Source organism: Podarcis liolepis (genome assembly GCF_965112155.1).
Source record: "Podarcis liolepis genome assembly, chromosome: 10".
In the NCBI taxonomy this organism is placed as follows: Eukaryota; Metazoa; Chordata; class Lepidosauria; order Squamata; family Lacertidae; genus Podarcis; species Podarcis liolepis.
This window is the reverse complement of record NC_139562.1, coordinates 40,876,817-40,900,790: the sequence shown is the minus strand read 5'-3', so window position 1 is coordinate 40,900,790 and position 23,974 is coordinate 40,876,817. Positions and strand designations below refer to the sequence as shown.

The following is a 23,974-nucleotide window of genomic DNA, read 5'->3' as shown; positions in this document are numbered from 1 at the left end:
ATTTAGTCGTTTATTGTACAAAACTCACATATACATGTACAAAATTCACATATACGTACATTAGTAACAAATACGACCTCTGCTATTTTTAAGCAGCATTTGAACATGGCATGGAGTCTACTAGTTTTGAACAGTCACTGTTGATTTTCGGATCCCTGTGCCACACTTGAATCAGTGCCTGAATGAGCTTCTCCATAGTCTACAGCACAGAGGCTACTTTTGCATATAGCCCACAAATTCTCAGTGGGATTTACGTCCGGGGAATTCCCTGGCCAATAAAGTACCTTTTTTTGCTGCTCTGTCATGAATTTCTTCACCACTTTCAGTGTGTGACAGGTGGCTAGGTCCTGCTGGAATATCCCAGTACTGTCAGGATACCTCTTTTCCAGCTCTGGAATAACTCTTTCGTGGAACCTCAGTATATTGTGGCGAGCGCATCATTCCTTCTATTGGCTGCAGGCTTCCAGCACCATAATGGTCAACTGACTTTTCATGTTTGTTTTGAGTACAGGATTGCAAGATAGAAAACATGCCTTGGTTCAATTAATTTGCAGAAGAGTGTACTTGTAGGGATGGGTGGGGAGTGGAGGTGAGCTTGGGGGAACTCTGGAGCAGTGGCAGATGTATACTTGCAAGTCTGCTGCTACCAGACCTCACAGCCTTGCCCTGCACCATCCCTGCCCAAGGAGTGAATCACTGCCACCACTGGGAGAGTGCCACTAGCCGTCACCGGCTACTCATGTATAGGGTTGCCATATGTCCTCTTTTCCCCAGACACATTCTCTTTTTCAGAATTAAAATTTCTGTCCGGATGGATTTTTATGGTGTGCACAGAACAATTTATTAAACTGTTTAACATGTACATATGGACTCCCCTTAAGGGCAGGAGGATGCTAATTCTTGCCCTCCCAGACTCCTTCTCCAATATCTTGTAGCTGAGCCAGCATCCTTTTAGTTCAGCCACAAGAGAAGGGATTTATACACCTTTTCTTTTCATTTAAGTTCCAGAAGATCCACCTCAAAACTTTGTTAAAGTCAACATTACAGGAAAGTCTTTTTCAGTTTCTTGGGAGCCACCAACCATTGTTACTGGAAAGTTTAGCTACAGAGTTGAATTATATGGACCACTGGGTAAGTTTGCATGAAATGTAATTTTGTTTGTCTTTCATGCTTTCTTTTGAAAGTTCTGAAAACAAAACAAACAGAAATTATGGCTATAATAATAATGCTTAATTAAATTTTGATTGGAAATATGATTTTTTCCATTTCCAAGGTCTGTTGGTGAAAACATTTATTTAATGTCCTCGCTTAGGTCCTTTCTCCCCTCCCCACTCCCTGGAACAGTGGATTGTGTGATAATATTGAAATAAAAAGCAGTGTGTCCTTTGTCTCTGAAAATATGTGTGGACCTGCTTCCCTGAACTTTTGCATAGTGTACCTTTCTTCAAATCCCTACCTGACTAATAAAATCAAAGATATGTCTCAATATCTTTGTGATTTTCCATTGTTCCATTGTAAGGCTTACGGTTGCATTACTACAAGCATGGGTTAATTGATCTATCTTTCAAAAAAGAAATTTGAATTTATGCAAAACTACCTTTTATTTGATTTTGATTTTAAGTTTTTGCTAAGTCTTTTTGAAGGACTAAAATACTTTTATTTTTAAAAATTGAACTGCACTGAGTATTGTGCCAATTTAATATCCGTCCACACTGAAGACAGATGCAGGTATGGTTTTGTTATGATAATCTAGTCTGTGCGGTCCAATGATATTTATATTTAGTGTTGCCCTCTTTTCATGAGTAAGCACCTGTGTGTCTAGGATACAAAAAATAACATGACGATTTCCCCTAATAATGGAGAAAGCAATGTGAAAATATTGCTGTTTGATTTCTGCCTGTTGCAGTGTAAAAGCCCAGGTCTTCTGCCCATAAAAGTAACCCTATGCCTGCTTAAAAAGAAATTCCATGCTACGCCATCAGCTAAGTCCTATGAGACAAAAACACAAATGGGTCAGCAAACATGCCTTAAGGTAGGGGTAGACAACATGGCCCTCCAGATATTGGACTACAGCTCCCATCATCCCTGACCATTGACAAAATAGGCAGAAGTTGATGGAAGTTGTATTATAACATCTGGTGGACACCAAATTATCTACTCCAATCCCAACAAGTCAATGAAAAATAGTGACTAGAAAATTTGCTGCAGGAAATAGTGAGCAGAAAGCAGCTTTTTTATTTTGGCTTAATGAACAGGGTTTATTTGCACTGCAGTTAGCTTTCAACCCAATCTCACCAGAGCTTATTAAAACAGTGCTCATTAAAACTCAGCCCATATTTGACATAAACTAGCTACTAAACATTAATTGCCTGTTGCAGTTGTTATTCAATGTAACAACAGTGACCAGGTCAGTTGAAAACGTCAGTTCTTTTATCTTTATTTGTTTTAAACTTGCTTCTTCATTTCAGGCCATATTTTGGATAATAGTACAAAAGACCTCAAGTTTACTTTTACTAATCTAATACCATTCACAACCTATGATGCTTTTGTCGCTGCTGAGACAAGTGCCGGGGTGGGGCCAAAGTCAAACCTAACTGTTTTCACTCCTGCAGGAGGTAAGTTGTATGCTTGATAAAAAACTACATCATATTATCAATATATTTTATTTTGTCTCATTCTTTGGAAAAGCCAGTGTTTTTAAATGTGGTCTGTGAAAAACATGTATAAAATGTTTACTAGTGTCTCAGTAACTGTTACATACTTTCTACAATATTTTAGCATAAATAAGTATGGCTACCACAATATTTTCTGGCAGGGTTCGAGTCTCTTTAGCAGCTTCATGACTGGCAGAAACTCTGCCTTTCCCTCTATGGGGAGAGAAGGAGGAAAGATACCGGCTGCATTTCTGCCTCTCATGCAGCTGTTAAAGGAATAAACACCCATCTCCCCCACACTCCAACAAGTAGGATAAAAGAGGGACCCATCACACATATGCGCAGAGTAGCTCTGCTGAAATACAAGAGGCTGATCAGTATTGGCATTCTGCCGGATCTTGAAAACACACCGATTTAAACAAGCATTTCCCTGATCTCCTGACCCAAACCTCATTTTTTAATTCTTTTAATTGCCATTTTGAATGTTGGTCAATATGTACTGACTCTTTGGTACACGTTGTTATACTTGAAGCAGCTACATGTGTTTGTTCTACTAGGAATCTTGAAAAATACAAAACATAAAGCAGTTTGAGGATTATGTACAGGAGTAAATTAAATGGAAACTGACACCAGTACATAAATGGTATATTCTCTGCCTTCCCACCAATCCTTCAACAGCAACACCCCTGCTCTTTCACTTAATTACTGCTTTTGAAGTCAGGCTAGACTTTAAAAATTGCTGCCCGAAACTCCCCCACCTGTATTATCCCTTGTAGGCACCCATGTTTACATCTTACGAATGAAAATCGTCTTTCATTCATAGCAGCTGTTTGACCATTAGATGGCAGTAAGTGGTTACAGTAAATAGTAAATTGGAGTTTCATAGTTTTGCACAGTGAAGAGACCGGCTTTACTTCTACAGCTTATTTAAGGTAGCATCATTTTATACAACATTTACAATCAAGCTCTACTTTCATAGGCATAATTTTCATTAGGTCTGTTAGCGGTCCCTGAAGCTCCTTGTGGGACAGTTTCAATTGTTGCAGCCGGGGATGTGGACAGAACACTTGTGGCAGTGGCAATGAAGCCACTGTTGACTGGAGGCTCCAAACCAAATATTTGGTAGCCAGTTCTTAGACGGTAGTGCACTTATCTCAGTTCAGCAGGGTGTTATGCCCTTGCCTTGAAAGAAGCAGTGATGTTGCCCCTCTTGAAGAGGTACTTCATGGATCCAGAAGTTTTAGGAAATTACTGACCAGACTCTAATATAACTAATATGCACCATATCTCAGTGCACTCTAGGTAAGTTGCAGGGTACTTGTGTAACTGTAGCTTTTGTCTACACAACTCTGTGCACCATTGCAGGCACACACATTCAGGGTGCCATGGTCCAGATTTAAACTCTGAAAATATTATTAGGCAGAGTTCCTATTTTATTAGTCACACAATGCATTACATTTTAATATTAGGCTCCAAATCCTTGCACAAATGATATTTTATGATACTTAAAAGTTTATCTGATATAACCAATTAATGATTTGATACAAACAGAATAATTAAAGTGTTTCATTTTCATTATACTCCTTATTTTCCAGTTCCAGGACCTGTATTTGATTTGCATATGGCAGAGGTATCTGCAACCTTTGTTCGAATTGGTTGGAAGAAACCACAGCAACCAAATGGAATCATCACTCAGTACAGAGTAAAAGTTTCACTTGAGGACACAGGGGAAACTCTTGAAGACACAATTCTAACAGAAAAAATTAAGGTGCTTACTGATTTGCTACTTACTGATTTTCTGTGCATTCACTTTATTATGTATAATTATTCCCAATTCTTATGTAAGACTTGAAAATTAGAGTTTTAGCCAGAAACAATCACTTGTCCTGGGCTCATAAGGCACACTGCATAGCGGTGGAGATTGCCAGTGATAAATAAGACACAGGATGGGATAAATCAGGCCACAACTTTATTGATTACAGATGTAAAATGGTTTGGCAAAGGCACTGAGTAAGTCTTCGTCCTCAACCAGCTTGCCTGCTGGTTGAACCTGGGATGGGTTGGCCCCTTGACATGGTTCAAGCGTGACATTCCTGCCAGTGCCGCCTCTCAAAAGGGGTGCTATGGCCCGTCGGCTTCTGTGAGGGATCCCATTCAGCAATATCCCTTCCAGGACCCTTTTAATAGGGTACCCTGATGTTAAAAGATACCACCCAGTGCCTTATCCGCCAAAGTTGTGATGTTTGCTATGAGGCAGGCAAAAACCTACAGACAAGCCAATTAGTCTTCAGGAAAAAAATTCCTCACACTGGCCCCAAATACAGCTACTGGGTATTCTATAGCAATGTCTTAATCTGTCCAGTCCTCTCACCTTTAGTTTGAACCACACACATGCAAAATGAAGAAGGCGCAACAGTGGGCGATTCAGTGGTGATCGGCTCCACGTGGGCAAGAGGCTGGGCACCAGCCGCTGCACCCTTTCAACGGGGGAAGGTGATCCCAGCTACCACCAAGCTTCCACCTGCCCCCCTGGCGTTCACCTGATTGGCTGGAAGAGGAGGTCTCATGCCCCTCTCCAGCTGTGCGGGATGCCTCTCTCTGTCCCCATACTTCTAGCTTGCCTGGGCAGCAAGTCCACTCACCCCTCTTGGTGTGGCGGCATTGCGGAATGGCAGAGGCTTCACTGGGGCCCTGACATGGGAACTGGAACTGCCCTTCCTGGCAGAAGCCCCCACTGCCTATCAGGAACCAGATTCTAGCCTGCATCTTGTTTTGGCAAATGGGGATGTGGGCTGTGCCAGGGGGCGAAGCTGACAGAGTGGGTAGCTTCCCTCAGATCCCCCCCTTGTCCATTTAAGCAGCCCGCACCTGGGGCACTACCTGTTTGTTCCCTCACTGGATGTATTCTCCGCTTCCCCTTCCAAACGCTGGGGTATCCTGTTAAATGGATGTGGGGGGAGTGGCCATTTCTGTGTGCCCAGGCGGGGCCAGGCCCGAAGGCACTCCCCCAGATGGTGATCTCTGTGGGGGTCACCTTATTTGATGTAAGTCTTAGGAACTCCCGCCTGGATTGACCACACGTCACTTCCAGCTGGCGGACTAGAAGTATTTAGATTGCCCAAGCCAAACCTCTTTCATCTGTATTCAATAAAGTTGTGGCCTGTTTTGACCCCAAACCAGTCTTGTTGGTCTCTTATTTATATGGGTTGGGGTATGGGGAGCCCAACGCCTGGTCCCGCAAATGGTGGTGCAGTGAGCTGCTATTTTTCTAACTTCCTTGTTTTTCATTTTTAGGATTTTATTGAAGCTTTGGATCCGGACATTTTAAATGAGAACACAGCACCATCTTTCACGTGGAGTGAAGTGGAAACAGTCACTGGTTCATATGAAGGGTCAGCTGAGATGTTTCCAACAGTGCACAACTTTTCTCCAGTAATATTTACGAGCATGTCTGAGGATAATTTGCCTATTTTGAATAGAGCTGCAGAACTACATCCAGATTCTGGTAAGTTTCTAAGCCCCTCTCCCCCCCCCCCCATATACCTCCCTCATTGTTCAAAAGGCTGCTGTCACATATATGATCCTTAGCACAGAGACCAACCAAATTATTAATGGGTCATTTACTGAAGTCAAATTCCAGCCCCCTCCTGGAGCAAATGCAGAATGCCACACAAGCAGAGAGTACTAGCATCTTGTCACCCAGTTGACCTTCCACTGAGAGAAAGAAGATGCCAGAGTCGTCGAACAAGCTGCATAGACAATCAGTTATTTCAGTTGCCAAGGCAGGTGTGATTGGAGGAGATTAACATATCTCCATGTCCCATGTGGACGTTAATTTTTCCAGGAGCTTTTGACTGATAGGTTTTCAAATGCCACTGAGGGTAAATAGGTCAAAAAGTTACAACTCGGCTACATGGGAGCAGCAAACAGGTGGAGATGACCCTGTGACACAGTGGTGTCATTAGCACACTCTCTTGCACAGCATTATCAATGGGGTATTTTTCTTGACTAAGTATGGATATTTATGACCCATTTAACAAGGGCTGGCTGGCGGATACAGGCTTAAAATACCTCTCTGAATTTTTCAAGTGAAGGCATTCAACAAGACAGAAGGCCGCATTCTGATTTTCTTTACATCCCTTTGAAAGTAAAGTGTGAATGAAGCTGGGGCTGGAAAGTTCATTTTTAGAAACAGTCATTCAGTCTTTATATTATCATTACTGATTTGCACTGTTCAAAAATACACTTTCCATTTTCATTATACAATAATAGGAATAACTAACTCTCTCCGTTTTTTAACCAATGGGTATACTACAAGAATGGAGACATTCCAAGGCCACAATCCTATACATATTTACCTGGGAGTAAATCTCCTCGACTTCAGTAAGACTTACTTCAGAGTAAATATACATAGCATTGTGCTATGTGACTCCCATTTTTCAGTCTAGTTCAATTCAGGATTAATTTCTAACCTCTGTCTATGACTCTCTATTCCAACATTGGTTTTTGCTTAATGGGGTAAATTTACTTAATTTGTGTTGGTGTTTAAGATTTAATACAATGGTAACAATAGTTTTCTTTTCCTTTATGTATATATAAAATGCATTGAAAACATTTCCTGATACCATCAACCTTTCAGCCGAGCAGCTGTCCTATCTTGTAAATGGACTCCAGCCTTTCACTAAATATGCAATTGAGGTGTCTGCTTTTACCATTATTGGAGAAGGACCACCAGCCCTTCTCATTGCTAGGACAAGTGAACAAGGTAAAAATTTACTGCTAACATAATTTCATGCTGGCAGTACTTAATTTTCTCCACACTTCTAACTCATACTAAATGGATTGTTTTTGTTCTGCAGTTCCAAGCTCAGTCGAAAATATCAATTATAAAAATATTAGTTCGTCCTCAGTTTTGCTTTATTGGGATATACCAATGAACCCCAATGGAAAGATCACACATTACACAGTCTATGCAATGGAGCTGGATACACACAGAGCTTTTCACATGACTACGTCAAATAACAGCATCTTGATTACAGGTAAGAGTAGCTTTTAAATAATTGCTGTAGTAGCTATCAAAGCTATGTTGGAATAGAATATAGATTTAATTTTTCTATACAGTGGTACCTCGGGTTACATACGCTTCAGGTTACATGCGCTTCAGGTTACAGACTCCGCTAACCCAGAAATAGTACCTCGGGTTAATAACTTTGCTTCAGGATGAGAACTAAAATTGTGCGGTGGTGGCGCGGCAGCAGCAGGAGGCTCCACTGGCTAAAGTGGTGCTTCAGGTTAAGAACAGTTTCAGGTTAAGAACGGACCTCCGCAACGAATTAAGTACGTAACCAGAGGTACCACTGTATTTCTGCATCTCTACGTATATTCAACAGGCTTTAATGAACCAAAATACTTTTAAAGAACTGACAATATTTGCAGGTACTGCTTTGCACATCTTCACCTTGAAGGAATGCTGAATAAAGGATACTTTAATCTAACTTTAGATTCTTCTACTTTTGTGGTATTTAGTAATACAAATGGTCTTAGATTGTATTTTCATTCTAGTGGTTCCCTCCTTCCCTCTCTCCCTCTCCCTCCCTCTCTCTCTCTCTCTCTCTCTCTCTCTCTCTCTCTCTCTCACACACACACACACACACACACACACACAATATTATCAACAACTAGTGGAAAACAGAATTTAGAAAAATAAAATCATAAAGATAATGTGGCAGAATCCAATGCCAGGTCCCCACCCCGTTCTATAATGAATCAGAACTGTATGAATTGGTTAATTTCAATAGTGCACACCCAATACACCAGTGTCTTGTGCTTGCAATGTTTTTTCTTCTTATTCCTTCTAGGTTTGAGAAAGTATACAAATTATAAAATGAGAGTAGCGGCTTCCACAACTATAGGGGAAAGTGCTCTGTCTGAAGACAATGATATTTTTGTGAGAACACCTGAGGATGGTAAGCATATTGGTGATGCTGATTTTATAATTTTTTATGTTGTTGCTGATTAATCCATCTTGTGCTGTCTACCTAGTGGAATAAATCTGTGTTTCTGAGGATCCCCCTGGACTTCCTTGTGTCCTTCGCTAAATTCGGTTTTTTTCCTAACTAAAACAGGACAGCAGTATTTCCTGCTTTGGTTTTACATGATAGAAATCTGCTTCTAAATTAGAGAAGTACCAGCTGACTAGGTTTTGTATGGAAATGTGAAGGCTCCCCCCCAAAAAAAAACCTAGGAAAATTGAGGAGAGGGAAACCACCACTTCATTTTTCTGTCCCCCCCCCTCCGACCTTCACATCTCTAGTTCTATATTTCAGTGCCAATATGCCCAAACAGTTACATATTTAAAACAAATATAGTGTTTTTATTTTGCATTAAAATTAACTGTTAATGTTGGCAGAAATTGCATAGTTCTTTGGATATTCAAAACCTGGAAATGAGTCATTCTTTGAAAAGATTACCCTTCACAATACCTTTAAGTTACATTTTGACTCATAATTCCATGATTGATGAGAAGGTGCCTAGCTATCTTACCTATAATTGATGTTACAGTGACAGCATAACTATGGGCGAAGAAAAATGTTGCATCGATCAGTTCCTGGTCTTACTGTAGCTTCTAGTTGTTCTTAAAGATACTGAATTGATGTAGACAGATGTTTAATATGTGTGTGTGGGGGGGGGGGGGACGACGACTCCAAGTGACTTTCTTTTATGTTTTCTAAACTAAAGAACCAGATTCACCACCACAAGATGTCGAGATATTAGAAGTGACCGCCACAGAAATAAGTTTAAGATGGTCACCACCTGAGAAGCCTAATGGGGTTATAACTCATTATGAAGTCATGTATGATGATGCTAGTGCTTTAATTCTGAGAAACACAACAGCAACAAATCTTCTTTTAAATGGCTTGAAACCATATACTCTGTACAATATTTCTGTAAGGGCATTCACCCGCCTTGGGCATGGGAATCTGTCATCTCCCCTGTTGTCTGTAAGAACGGCTGATACCGGTAAGTGCAGGATTTTGGAATACTTTTTTTTATCTCTGTGGCTTCCATTTTAAGCATCATTAAACTCCAGTGGATTTTCTTGCAGATAAGCATCTTAGGGATTTGGGCATGAACCTGATATATCATGGTAGCACATGTATTCGGTTTCGCATCTGGTATATTCTAATGTAGGGGATCATACTGCTATCCGTGTGCTAAGTATCAGATGGGACAGGGGACAGGAAGAAAATATGCTTTTCTCCATCCCACCAGCCCAGAGTAACAAGCCAGATAGATGAGCGGAAGTCATAGGAAATGACAATTCCTTGAATCTTGACTGGAATTACGTTGCTAAGCATGTTAAAGGGTATTGATAACAGTTAAGGAGATACCAGCAATTCATCTTCTGCCTGCAGCCAGCAAGTCTTCCCTGAAAGTTAGCCCAGGAAGAGAGGAGTGTCAGTCAAAACTGGGGGCAAACTCCTTTGCTTTTATGCAGTGGGGTTTTCTAGCACCCTGCCCTCACTACATACCCTAGTTGTCTCCCAATAGGCTTTTTTGAGAGTTGGGATACTCAAGAAAAGCTTGGGATATACCAAGCTGGACTGCCATAGTACAAGGGAAGTGGAGAAAATCAGTTGGAGACAGCTTCTGCCCAGTTGAAAAGAACTAAGCAGATACATTTATTACAAGGCAAATTAGACTAACAAGCAGTGGCATAGCGTGGGGTTGCAGGGGGGACCGGGCGCACCGGGCGCAACATCTGGGGGTTAGTGTTAGGGGGTGCAAATCCATGGCTTAGGGGGCGCAAATTACTTGCCTTGCCCCAGGTGCTGACAACCCACACTACGCCACTGCTAGCAAGTGCTGATTATTAATAAAGACCTTCACACTCCTATGTGGTATAATTTGGTTTGAAATAATATACTCTGTCTGAAAAAAATCATTTCCCTACTAGTGAACTAGGAATCTAACTAGATGATAAGAGGCCCCATTGCGGTGTTTTTATACTAGATTTGAAGTTGCTAAGTCTCCTTTGTAAAATTCTCCTTGCTTTTGTTTTGTTTTGTTTAAAAACTAAACTAAACTAAATCTGTACTGATAGGTCTGCAAGGATTACCAATTGGTTGGATAAAAGAGTGATGGTGGTACTTGATGACTGGGATCGTTCATGCTTGAGTTTCAGTTGTTACTTCCTCAGTCATTATACACTTAATGATTATCTGAAATTTTAATAACTTTTCTCTGAATTCTTCCTTTTCAGTTCCCGAATTCCCACCACAAAACGTAACTTATAAGAATATCTCTTCTTCAGAGATAGAGCTATCATTTCTTCCACCATCTTTCCCGAATGGGATTATAGAGACGTATACCGTATATCTCAGAGAGACTGATGGAACTGATGAAAGAACCATCAACACCACACATCTATCACTAACTATTTCAGGTGACTGTAATATAGCAGCTTGTGACTTTAAAATGATAGTGTCTTCGCTGGTTTATTTTGCTTAGTTCATACTGTATAGTATATATTTAATAATATTGCTTTAGAATTAGATTAACAATAAAAATGATAGATGGGGGGGATATTGTGTTGGAATAAATTTATCTGTGTTTACTATTTATTTTGTTTTGCCCTAATATTGGGGTGGGATAGAATCACATAAATATAAATTTTAAATACAACAATAAAATTTGAACAGGCAAAGGCAAGTTAATTAGTAGCCTGTAAAAGGCTTGTCAAAAAACAATTCAGTACTGTTTGTGTGCCACTGCAAAACGTTCTTTGAATTTTGTGACTTTTATTTGTTGTAAAATAACAAAATAGAAATGGTTAAACCTTTATTTATTTAAGTTTTTTTCTGATTGCAAACTGAACTTTGAGGGACTTCTCTAAAATATGTGAAAGTAACAGAAAAAGCTACATATAACACACAAATATATATGTATAAATGTGTATCTAAAATTTCAAACATATACCTATTATTAACAATTTATTATTTATTTAGGCTTAAAAATATATACAAGATATATTGTTGAGGTCTCTTCAAGCACTGTAAAGGGTGAAGGTCCTCGCAGTGCTCCTTTGCACATGTTGACTGATGAAGATGGTAAGCTTTCTGTCATTGTCTAATTACAGTGTTTTATGCAGTTGACATCTTTAACATCAATTGGCTAAGCAGGACTGAAGGCACAGAATGTTGTATAAAAAAATCCAATTGCTGGGGGCGGGGGGGACTGTCAGAATGTTTGTAGACAAACTTCTGTATGGTATGGAAAAACAGGCAGTTTTATGTTGGCATTTGCTAATTTCAAAAAAATCTCATATAGCCAAAATTCAGTTACATAGTAAAGAAAACAGTACTGTACTATGACAAACAAACAAAAAATCTTTAGGGCGTTCTTTCTTGCAAGTACAGACTGTTCTGAACATCAGATCACATGCACCACATATTTCTCATAGTTGTGATCATGTTTCCAATTTGCATGCATGATTACACTATGACCTGAAATTTTGGTACACTATGCTGTTTTGTGTGAGTTAAAACAAACACAATTAAATGTTAATATTTCTGTTTCTGATGAAGTGTTCCATCATCTGTTGTTGTTGTTGCTGTTGCTGTTTCTTAACACGTACTAAAACTTAAGATAGAATAGTTAAAGACCACTGGATGAGTTGAAATAGTTCAAATCAGATCAACCTTAGTTGTTGTTACTTTATACTGAATCAGACCAATGGGTCATGAACTGACTAGGTGTTGGTCTTCTAAATCTGAGATAGAGATCTTTTCCAGTTCTACAAAACTCCTCTTTTTACAAAAAGTTTTGTTTGTAAGTTAAACACAAATAGGGCACTCATTTGCTGGAATAGGAACAGGATCACCCTTCTGTTATCTGGGCTAACCCTGCCTGTCCTCTCAAACATCTACATGTTGAATTTGGCTATCTCTAAAGCAGGCATGGCCAAATTTGGCCCTCCAGCTGTTTTGGGACTACAATTCTTATCATCCCTGACCACTGGTCCTGTTAGCTAGAGTTCCTGCTCTAAAGGAACTCTTAGGCAGATGTTGGAGCGATGCTAATGTGATGTTGAGACTGGAACCAGCAACATGTCCCCATCCATGCATAACACATGAATAGGGCTTACAAGACCAGGACTAAATGTGTGTGTGTGTGTGTGTGTGTGTGTGTGTGTGTGTGTGTGTGTGACATGCTCTGCCACTGAGCTACACCTTCCCCCCCCCCCATTGTTATATCGTCTTACTGTATAGTTTTACCACTGTCTTGATCAGGCTGAGTTTTAATTATCTTGAGTCTACATAAGATATAAACCTTTGACTCTTTTGAAATTTATTGGGGTTAATAAATAAACATGCTTCGTGCTGTTAACCATCCATCAGTAAAATGCTCAGCAATTTCCTCACCCTTTGGAGATAATATAATTATTTCTAGTTCAAAGGAACTATTTTACTGTAGTTTACATGCGTTCACAGCTATAAAGTTAATATTTCTATTACAATGAAATAATTGCAACAATGCACTTGGAACATAGGTGAATCACAGTGACACACCCATTGCTCTGTTTTCTCATGAAATACTGTTTTCTATTGAATTGCAGAAACAGATGTCTTAACAGCACCATGCAAAATTGTCCCTTATTATCTCACTGCAAAACAAAGACAAAACACCTCAAACCAAATACCCTCCTTTAAACGCTAATTTATATGGATAAAATGCCATTTTAAGATTTTTTTATTTATTTATCGCTGAAATTGTATTTAACATGATATTGTGTCCTCTCTTTAAGCTCCTAGCTCTCCTCCGCGATTGCTCACAGTAAAACAGTTGTCTGGTGTCATTGTGAAGTTGTCATGGCAACCACCACTGGAGCCAAATGGAATTATCCTCTATTACACAGTTTATGTCTGGTAAGATTTTTCTAGAGATAAATAAGAATCTGTCACCTACCAGAAATTTTAAGCTGTTTTTTAAAACTCTTTACACTTGTTGATTATTATACATTTGTTATGCATGAGTTCTGGCTCATCACTTTAAACAACTAGACCTTTATGAATTAAAGCTGAGGTTTCTGCAGCTTTTTACACATTTTGCAGGCCAGTCCTCGCTAGATTCTTGAAGTAATTTTGGATGCCAGTTTTCAAAAACAAGACGTTTTTGCCATCCAAGCTGCTATACTCTGTGCAACAATAGTGCAAGTGATGGTCATACGTTGACATCAAAAGCAGCGTTACACTGAGTCAGACCAATAGTCCATATAGCCTAATAACATCTGCGTTGATTGGCAATGATGGGGGGAAAGGGTGTGTGTGTTGGAGAAACAAATATCTATATGCATTGCCATATAATCTCATAAATAGATGGCCCTTGTTTATTTGAATGTATTCCAGATTGGGACCATGGCATAGGGCAGACTTCCTCAACCTCGGCCCTCCAGATGTTTTGAGACTACAGTTCCCATCATCCCTGACCATTGGTCCTGCTAGCTAGGGATCATGGGAGTTGTAGGCCAAAAACATCTGGAGGGCCAAGGTTGAGGAAGCCTGGCATAGGGAGATTAAACCATTTCCCCTCACAGTGGTCACAATTCCGACCCTTCTCTGTCCCCGTGCAACACACATTTGCTAGCTGCCCTAAAAGGAGAATTGCCAGTGTCAAATAGCAGCCACAAAAGAAGGATGATCCACACCATATGTGTGATCAGCAGTGGCCAGAGGGATGAGGCAGGCACCCTGCTGACCCTGCTGCTTCTGTTGTTTATCTGGATAATGATAATAATAATTTTATTATTTATACCCTGCCCATCTGGCTGGGTTGCCCCAGCCACTATGTGTGGCCTCTAACACATATCAAAACTTAATAAAACATCAAATATTAAAACCTCCCTATGAGGTATGTATAGTTATTTATCTCCTTGACATCTTATGGGAGGGCATTCCACAAGGAGCACACAACTGCCGAGAAGGCCCTTTGCCTGGTTCCCTGTAACTTCTCTTCTTTCAGTGAGGGAACCGCCAGAAGGCCCTCGACGCTGGACCTCAGTGTCCGGGCTGAACGATGGGGTTCAGCTCCTTCAGGTGTTTGGGGTGACGGCAAGGTTGGGGATCAATGGATATTGTTGCAGGAGTTCTGGATTGGCTCCACTGCAGAGCATTCGACACAATCCTGACTTCAACCTTGACCTTCCTCAGCCTTGTCCAGGAAAGCTGCAGCAATGGCACTTTTAGGGTGGTCGCTCAGCCCTACAACAGCTATTGACTGGTGGGGGCAAAAGGTTAAATTCCCTCTCCCTTCATGACAACGGTTCCAGTCTGGATCATCACCTGCCCTCTATCTACCAGACAAAAATCAAATAGTGAACATCACTTCCTGTTCAAACTTCAGATGTGTTTGTGGACAACATCAGTGATTTATACATTTCATTTAATGCATTTAGGAATATAATTTCAAGAAGAAGCATTAATGTAACAGAAACCTCATTAGACATCACGGATCTTGAAAATAAGATGGAATATAGTGTTTATGTAACAGCAAGTACCAGATTTGGAGACGGAAATATAAAGAGTGACATGATCAGCTTCATTACCTCTGAAGGAGGTAAGAGTATGTTGTTGCCATAACTTAATTTTGTAATCTGGTTGTTGCTGCTTTTCCTTTGACTTTTCTTGTTGATTGTTCTTAATGACTTTTTAAGCTTTTATTATTGATCACCGGGAAGACATCATTCATTGTTCAGTATACAGACAATAATGTTAAAAAATAAACATTATTGTAAGTAAACAATAAAAGGAAGTATTTGATTAACTACTGAGAATGATCCCACCAGTATGCAGTAAATAAAATCTTATGCATCCAAATCACCTATGACAAGTAAAATAACTTGGTAATAGATGCTGCATATAAATAAGTACCTTCTAAAAAGAACATGATTCTTTCCACTCATTCATAGCATTTCAGTTCTGTTCAAGTCATGTGCATTCAGAAACTTAATTTTTATTCCAATCAAATAAAGGGACATTTTCATCATATTTGTCAGAGCTGCTTCCAGATCCTAGCTCACAGAGGATCACGCTAGCCAGCGGTCACTTGTAAAAGTCTTTTATTGAGTTACAGTTTCCATTCTCAAGCTGCTGCGCGCAGCTCTACGTCTTAAGGGTTAGACCGGCGAAGCTCCGTCTGAGTCTCCGCCCCCTGTGCACCAGCTTACTAACCTAGCCTTACTCCACCTTTTCCGCCTGACCGTTCTTCTCTGGGTCCCTCTGCCCCCCGGGGTCTCTTCCTTCCGGGATTCTTCTGACGCTGACCCCCCGGACCCTCCTGTCTCCTTGCGTCGGGCTTTAGGACCTGGCTCCCTTTCTGGGCTGCTTACTGCGCCACCTTCCTGTGCATTTGAACTTGGCGTGCGCGCCCAACCTTCCACTTTCCGCCTGACCGTTTCTTCGCTCTCCGATGGAGGTGTGGCCACTCCTGACTCGTGCCCTCCCTCCTGTTGTGAGCTGCCAGCGCTTGATACCTGGCGCCCTTCCTCTCCCCTGCTCTCTGTGGGTGACGCTGGTCCCGATTTCCAACTGCTCCCCTCTGAGCCCCCTCTGGACCCTTCTTCCTGGGGTGTCCCCCTAGGCTCCCCCCTTGCCCTGGCCACTGGTGCTCCTTTCTGTGAATCTTCTGATTCACTGGAAAGACTCGGAGATCTCGGGTCGTCGTCATCACTCATCTTTTCTTCTGCCTCCTCCCCCTCGCTCTCTGTTTCTTCCCTTGCCCTTGCCTCTGCTCCTGAACCCCTGACAATATTGTTTCTCTTCACTCGGGGGGTGATCAGTCTTTCCTCCTCTGAGTTTGCTTTCCCTTCATAAAATGAAACGGGGGTGGGGGGTAGGAAATACATGTTGACTAAAATGATGTGGCTAGGAAACTACAATTCATATTTTTTTCAACAATGTTTAAAAATACTTTTTCTGATGTGTTCTATTTGAACCTAAGCCTTTAATATGAACCCAATTTTTACCAAATATCTGTCGGTCTTTCAGATGTGTTTCCAGATAGCATGTGTCCTGTTGGTTCTTGTCTACCACCGTTTGCCCACATTATATGTCTTATCTGGAGGATGAGACTGAATTTAAAAATTATGAATAAATTTTGCATAGTGTGAAATCTCCCCAATTTTGCAGGGCCGGAAAATCAACTGTGTTGTATTATTGATTCTTTTGTGTAGCAGTTACATGCCAAAATGGCTCGTACAAAAGGTAAACGTAAACATGTTTTTCAGCTCCAAGTGACCCTCCTAAAAATGTGTGGTATAAAAACCTTACCTCTTCATCAGTACGAATCTTCTGGGATCCTCCTCAAAAGCCCAATGGAGTTATACAGTTTTATTCGATTTACTACAAAAATGATTCAGACACTTACATGCAGGTAAATTTCAGGGTTTTTTTTTTCTTTTCATTGAATTTCCATGGTAAAGATTGAATTAATTGTTTTGTAAATTTGTTCGTGATCACCATATGCATGAGGAGTAGCTTCATATTAATTTTAAACAGCCCTCAGAATGAGCCCATATCACAGTATGAAACATAAACAGGCTTATGAATACACACATCATTACACATCTACCTACCCACAGTTTCACTGAAAACTGCTGAAGTTTGACTCCTTGTTTCCATGCCATTACAACACTCGTTAAACTATGGAATTTAAGGTTCACTTTCACTGTTTTATTATAAGCAAAGCCCCCTCTGGTGGCTGTATGAAGAACATAGCCAAAACCTAACCTTTTGTGTGCTTAGAAATAGAAATTATATCCTTAAAAGCTTTAGTGTCATTACTGCTGTAGTGCTTGATATAGTTTCATTTGCTCAATAAATATAGCCACTGGATGCATTTTGTTATCTAAAGGTTTACAAATATAGGTAATTTTACATAGTTTTAAATATCTTAGTTTCTTGCTTAGCTAAGACAGTAGTTTCTTGTTTAATATCAAATAAATTTAAAATTTAAAAAATCCTTATCTTGGCCCTGTTTGCAACTAAAACTAAACCAATACACACTAAAACTAAACCAATGCACACAATACACCAATACACATCATGGCTGCTATGCTGCTCCTCACATCATCCTGCTATCGTGGTACCTGAAGCTAAATTGTGGTTTTGCTTAGCATTATATCAGAACTGAGGCTTGTAGTTTGTCTTATTCCAGGCAAACCAGGCAGTAATTTGCTCCAAGTAGTATTGCAGGAGGACCAGGGGAAAAGCAAAACTATCGTGATTTTTACAGTGAGTTGGCACATTTACACTTAACCATGATTTCACTTAGGGTTACATGGCAACTGGGTCACCGTTTACAGAGATGGTTACTAGTTTGGTTTTAATTGTGCTTTTTTGTGCAAATATTTCCCCCCTACCTCTGCTCAGAATTTTACCAGTTACGCTATTGACAGTGGTGTCGACAATGCAACTTTGTCTACGGTATTAAGCAACTTGGCGAAATGGAGCCACTACACACTTTGGTTAAGTGCTAGCACGGCCTTTGGAAATGGAAACCAAACTAGTGAAATCATACATTTGTACACAGATCAAGACGGTATGCATTTTTTAAAAAAATTATCAAAATATATTGTAAAAAAATTATTCTGCTAAGGAAGGATTTGGCAGGATTGCAATATGGTAGTGATGGTACCACATTATGTGCCCCTTTTAAAGGCATCTATGGTACTCATACAGTGGTACCTCGGGATACAAATGCATCAGGTTACAGACTCCGCTAAGCCAGAAATAGTACCTTGGGTTAAGAATTTTGCTTCAGGATGAGAACAGAAATTGCGCGGCGGCAGTGCAGCAGCAGCGGGAGGCCCCATTAGCTAAAGTGGTACCTCAGGTTAAGAACAGTTTCAGGTTAAGAACAAACCTCTAGAGCGAATTAAGTCAAACCTCTAGAGCGAATTAAGTTCTTAACCCGAGGTACCACAGTATAGTTATTTCTCTGTCCCAGAATTTATGACATTCCTCCCACCAGAGATTCAACTAGATGTACTATAATCAGATTTAAGGTGTATCTCAATTCACTATTTTTAACAGACCACCTTGTTATCAGAGTCTCTTTGATTTGGACCTAACCACTGTATTCTACAGTGCACCTGTTTTAGCTAATACTAGTCTCTACCCATCTGCTCTGCAGATTTTTCACAATTATATTTGTTTCTTCCTTGTCCTCCTCAGACATACAGTCTCTATGGCTCTGTTTAGACTTAAGGGGTTGCAAAGATTTCTCATACACTCCTAGGAGTGTAGCTTCCATTTTCAGTTTCTAATAAAGCAGGTGTAGGCAGATTGCTTTTATTTATTCATAATCCCATATACAGGCTTTTAACCTTTGGGATTTATCCCTGAAATTCTATTTGACATTCTAATAATTATAATTATTAGTGGAATGCTAGAATTCAGTTTTCAGTATAAGGTGTGATCTCTATCCTGGAAGCAAGTCTTACTGAAATCAGTGGACTTACTTCCATCTAAAAACGCATAAGAATCAGAGGATACAATGGCACATGCCTCACCCAGTGGCGTAGCGTGAGTTGTCAGCACCCGGGGCAAGGCAAGTAATTTGCGCCCCCTCTGCCCTAGGGGCAGAGAGCTGCGAGTGCGAGCGCCCCCCCCCAGATGTTGCGCCCGGTGCGGCCGGCCCCCCCTGCACCCCCCACGCTACGCCACTGGCCTCACCAACCATGGTTTTGCATTTTAATTGCAATTGTGTGTGAAGGACGAAATGGTCCCTCATATACAAAGCTTCCTGACTGCTGGAAAGAGAGAAGACTAAACAAGAAACTTACTCCCAGGCATGCTGGTTTCTGTGCAAGGGGTTTTGTTTTGTTTTGAATACGAGGCAGCTTTGAATAATGTTTTCCTCTGCCTTTATCATGCTTTGGCTAAGGAACTCATCCACATACACTGAATATATAGCATGTGCTTACTTTTAAAACAGAAGACTAGAGTTTTTTATGTTTATACAAGCAATTGTCTTTTCAAAAAATGAGTTAAATATCATTAATCCGGAACATTTCAGGTTGAAACCAATGTGAATTACTTCCATCCTTAGTGCTTATGTATAGCCACATGTAAGTATAAGAGAACAGAGTGCATACAGACCCTTTAACTTTTGCTTATTTGTGCTATAGTTCCAGATGGACCTGTGGAACAGCTGGCCTATCAAAACATTTCTTCCACTGCTGTAAATATAAGCTGGATGCCCCCAGCCCAACCTAATGGAATGGTCTTCTACAAGGTTTCACTGACAATGCAGGATGCTCAAACGGACCATGAGATTCTGTCACTCATTTTGAATGATACAAATGTGGTTCTTCGTAAACTGGAAAAATATACCAGTTATCTTCTAAAAATCACTCCAGCAACAGAAAACGGAGTATCTGAAATGCACACTGCTAGTCTGCACATCCGAACTGAAGAAGATGGTATGTTCCATACTTTGTTTTGTTCTTGTTCCTTAAATATTGGGTTTGTCCAGGCATGGGCAATGTGTGACTTGGAGTACTTTTGTGAGGACTATGGCCTTTCTGTACAACACAATGTAAAGAAGCTTAAAATGTGATGGAAAACAATTTCTGCAGAATCAAAACCAAGGAAAGAGGTAAAAAGATAAGCCAACTTCAAAGCTGTTGTGATGTTAAAGTCTCATAACCAGGATTTTTCAAGGCATGGGTACAATTTTGCATGTCTAAAATATCCATTCAGTGTAAGGTTATAGGAAAAACAAAGCACTGCACACCTAATTTTTGTAAAAGTGTGTAAATTAAGCTTGGATTTCTGTGTGGAAGTAAGTGGCATGGGCTTACTTCAGAACAGATTGGTCTGCAAGTTAGCTTATGGTGCTGTATCCTGTAATGTTGCCCTGTGGTGTTTGCCAAGATGTCCAGCCTCTGTTTAGCAAAATCTTAGTTTTTTTTAAAAAAATCACTGTAATATTGTCTCATGAAATTATTTTAATCACTTTAAACTGAATTAATTATAGGTGGTTAAGAAAAGAATGGGCTTGTCATTACCGTCATCTAATGTGTGCTGCAATTCTGCATTTAGATAATGAAAGAAAAAGTGTGTGTGTGTGTGTGTGTGTGTGTGTGTGTGTGTAGATGCTTATTAGAGATTTCACAATAAAGTTTTTTCAGCAGTTTAATATTTCCCCCCCTTTATCTATTGATGCAGTTCCAGAATCTGCACCAATTATGACATCTTATAAAAACCTTTCGTCTACCTCAGTGATGTTATCCTGGGATCCTCCAGCCCGGGCAAATGGCATCATAATAAGCTATGTCTTAAAGCTGCATGGACTAGATCGAAATGATTCTTTCACTACTTCCAATAACTCAGTTGTCTTAGAAGATCTTTCACCATTTGTACTCTATAGTTTTTATGTATCTGCAAGAACTGGAAAAGGGCTCGGCCCATCCACTGTTTTGATGTTCTTCACAGATGAGTCTGGTGAGTAATAAGTTTAGGTGCCAGAAAGATCATTAGATACAAACTGAGTTGAATGTTAATATTTTTTGTTATCTTAATATTTGTTGTCCATGCAGTGTAGAACACTTAATGAAGTAGGATCTTCTTCTGAACATGCAGTGAGGGGAGAAAGTATTTGATCCCCTGTTAAATTTGCCCGTTTGCCCTCTGACGAAGAAATGACCAGTCCATAATTTTAATGGTAGGTTTATTGTAGCTGTGAGAGACAGAATAACAACAGGAAAACCCCCAGCTTAAAACTCTTGAGGCTTTCAATCCATGGAATCTCCAAGTAGGGACACCAGTCTGAAACCCCAGAGATCTGCTGCCAACCTGTGTGAATAATATTGAGCTAATACTTGTGCTAATACTTTGTATGAGGGGCAGCATTCTATGTTCTTATTTTTCTGTGATGGGAAATATACCTGTTAGCTGAAATATCAAATTAGGTGATGTGATAGCAAGGAAATGAGGATTACACTGCCTCTTGAACCATTCTCTGGTGGTTTCTAAATTGACTGTTAACATTGTTTTAATCATTGTGACCTGCACCTATCAAGATTATGCTTTACTGAAAAAGAAGGTAAAATATTCTACATGTTACACAGATTGAGAATATAGGGAGATCTATTTTAATATAGGGAGATCTTTTAGTCCTTCCTCTAGATGAAAGTCAAGTACTGCAAAATCACTCAATGTAACTTTTCTTTTAGACTCTTGAGCGGTTTTTGTTTTTAGCAAGGTGAAGCCTCTCCAATGATATATTTGTGCTATGATGTGTGAGGTACCAACATAGTTGGTATTCCCCAAGCAAATCACTTGCAAGGTGGCATGGCAAGTCTTAGGAACAAGACTAGAAGTTTATTTTAATTGATTTGACTTAGCGGTTCAGCTGACTAATTTTCTCTTTGCCTGAAATTTGATTGTTATTATTTGTTTAGCAGTGAAAATAAATAGATCTTCCAGTTTCTTACAATTACTCTTTACAGAAACATACATCTCTGAAAAACATATCAAACAGATTGAAAGAACAATTATCCTAATAGAACTAATAGCATTGCTATATTGGTCTGAAAGATGTTAAATGAATGCATGTCAAATCTCTAAGAGTGAATTGCTTTTACAAAATATCTGTATGTACAAGTAGGATATACAGTGTTGCAGTTAAATGATGTTTCTTTTCATAGTTCCACTGGCTCCTCCTGAGAACCTGACAATTGCCAATTACACATCTAATTCCGTATGGCTGAAATGGAATCCAAGCCCTCAACCAAATGGTGTTATTCAAAGATATGTTTTTAACATTTTGGATAACTGCAGTCAAACTACATTTTATCAGGTTTGTAACTTTAATGCTATATTCATACATATAATTAATATTATTAATTAAGATACATATATTGCAGTTCAGGACTGAATTGTTACTAGGAAATAAGACCTCAAAACTATTCTGAACTATGCCCACTATAAAAAGGAGCTTTTAGATTTCATACAAGAAATTTTTGAAAGGAAAGTGCTCCCAATTTCTTGGATTTGCTTTAAATCGTTCACATGCCCTTAGTGAATTTAAGGCAGTTGTACAAAGTAAATCAAAGAAGGCTATTTTTTAACCTGGACACTTCTCATTTCCATAATTCGTGCCTTTACAGACTTGCCTATATATGTATGACCAGTGGTGAATTGGGTTAGTTTATATTTTACAATAACATTTCATCCAGCTTATTGGACAGGAGTCACACCTTAAGAATTGGGGGGGGGGGGTAGACTAAATAAACAAGCAGTGGGGAAGCTTTGGCCCATGGGACTGATTACACCCACCTGACCTGTGAATACAGTCCACAAGGCCCTGTCCATCCCCTTGATGTGAATGAACTTAGCATAATTAGGATGATGCCACTTATTGCTGTTGTGAATGGTCCTTAAATTGAATTGTCATGGGTTATACTTATGGCATTTAATTGTGATTTGACCCCATTGTTTCCATTCCCCCCTCTACAATTCCATATATACCCAGCCAACTGAGCCTAACGTGTCATTTATCTAACAAAATGGACTCTAATTCATGAAAGCTAATGCCATACAGTGGTACCTCAGGTTACATACGCTTCAGGTTACATACGCTTCAGGTTACAGACTCCGCTAACCCAGAAATAGTGCTTCAGGTTAAGAACTTTGCTTCAGGATGAGAACAGAAATTGGGCTCCGGCGGTGCAGCAGCAGCAGGAGGCCCCATTAGCTAAAGTGGTGCTTCAGGTTAAGAACAGTTTCAGGTTAAGTACGGACCTCCAGAACGAATTAAGTACTTAACCTGAGGTACCACTGTATTTAATTTGTTAGTCTTTAAGGTGCAACAAGTCTCTGTTTTCAATTCTGTGGAAAATCTTGCAAAAATAGCAATTTTATAGTAATTGCTTTCTTCATCTAAGAACATTTCAGGTTCACACAATGAAGCTAATATTCTTGGACTAGAACCGTTCAACACTTACTTCATCAGTGTTTCTGCATTCACAAAAGTTGGAAACGGCAATCAATTCAGCAATCTTGTTCAGCTGACCACAATGGAATCAGGTTAGCTTGCTTGAAATGTAATACTATTTGGGGTTTTCCCCCCTGCACACTTAAGAAACCTTAAGTTATGGGGCAATCCAGGGCAAGTTCGCTTTCAGAAGTTGGTTTAGGACTTTTACCTCTCCTACTAGGCAGGTTGTCTGTTATAGGAGCATACTGTCTCTCAGTTTGTCAACCTTGGCTTCCTTCAGTTTCCTACATCAGATGGACTGGGAGGACTCCTCTGTA

The 23,974-nt window shown here is 39.9% G+C and overlaps 1 protein-coding gene across 2 annotated transcripts in view; it reads left to right on the top strand.

Moving 5' to 3' along the window:
• Positions 1-23,974, top strand: part of PTPRQ (protein tyrosine phosphatase receptor type Q) — a 109,197-nt gene that overhangs the window by 32,874 nt on the left and 52,349 nt on the right. For both annotated transcript variants that reach the window (XM_083463067.1, XM_083463066.1), the window contains exons 25-42: positions 1,003-1,131; positions 2,469-2,615; positions 4,250-4,422; positions 5,949-6,159; positions 7,294-7,419; positions 7,514-7,693; positions 8,513-8,620; positions 9,393-9,674; positions 10,918-11,100; positions 11,663-11,764; positions 13,462-13,582; positions 15,109-15,269; positions 16,939-17,084; positions 18,083-18,251; positions 19,843-20,136; positions 20,885-21,160; positions 22,366-22,517; positions 23,605-23,746. In XM_083463067.1, coding sequence (XP_083319193.1) covers positions 1,003-1,131; positions 2,469-2,615; positions 4,250-4,422; positions 5,949-6,159; positions 7,294-7,419; positions 7,514-7,693; positions 8,513-8,620; positions 9,393-9,674; positions 10,918-11,100; positions 11,663-11,764; positions 13,462-13,582; positions 15,109-15,269; positions 16,939-17,084; positions 18,083-18,251; positions 19,843-20,136; positions 20,885-21,160; positions 22,366-22,517; positions 23,605-23,746 — 3,102 coding nt within the window. The remainder of the gene's footprint in view (positions 1-1,002; positions 1,132-2,468; positions 2,616-4,249; positions 4,423-5,948; positions 6,160-7,293; positions 7,420-7,513; positions 7,694-8,512; positions 8,621-9,392; positions 9,675-10,917; positions 11,101-11,662; positions 11,765-13,461; positions 13,583-15,108; positions 15,270-16,938; positions 17,085-18,082; positions 18,252-19,842; positions 20,137-20,884; positions 21,161-22,365; positions 22,518-23,604; positions 23,747-23,974) is intronic.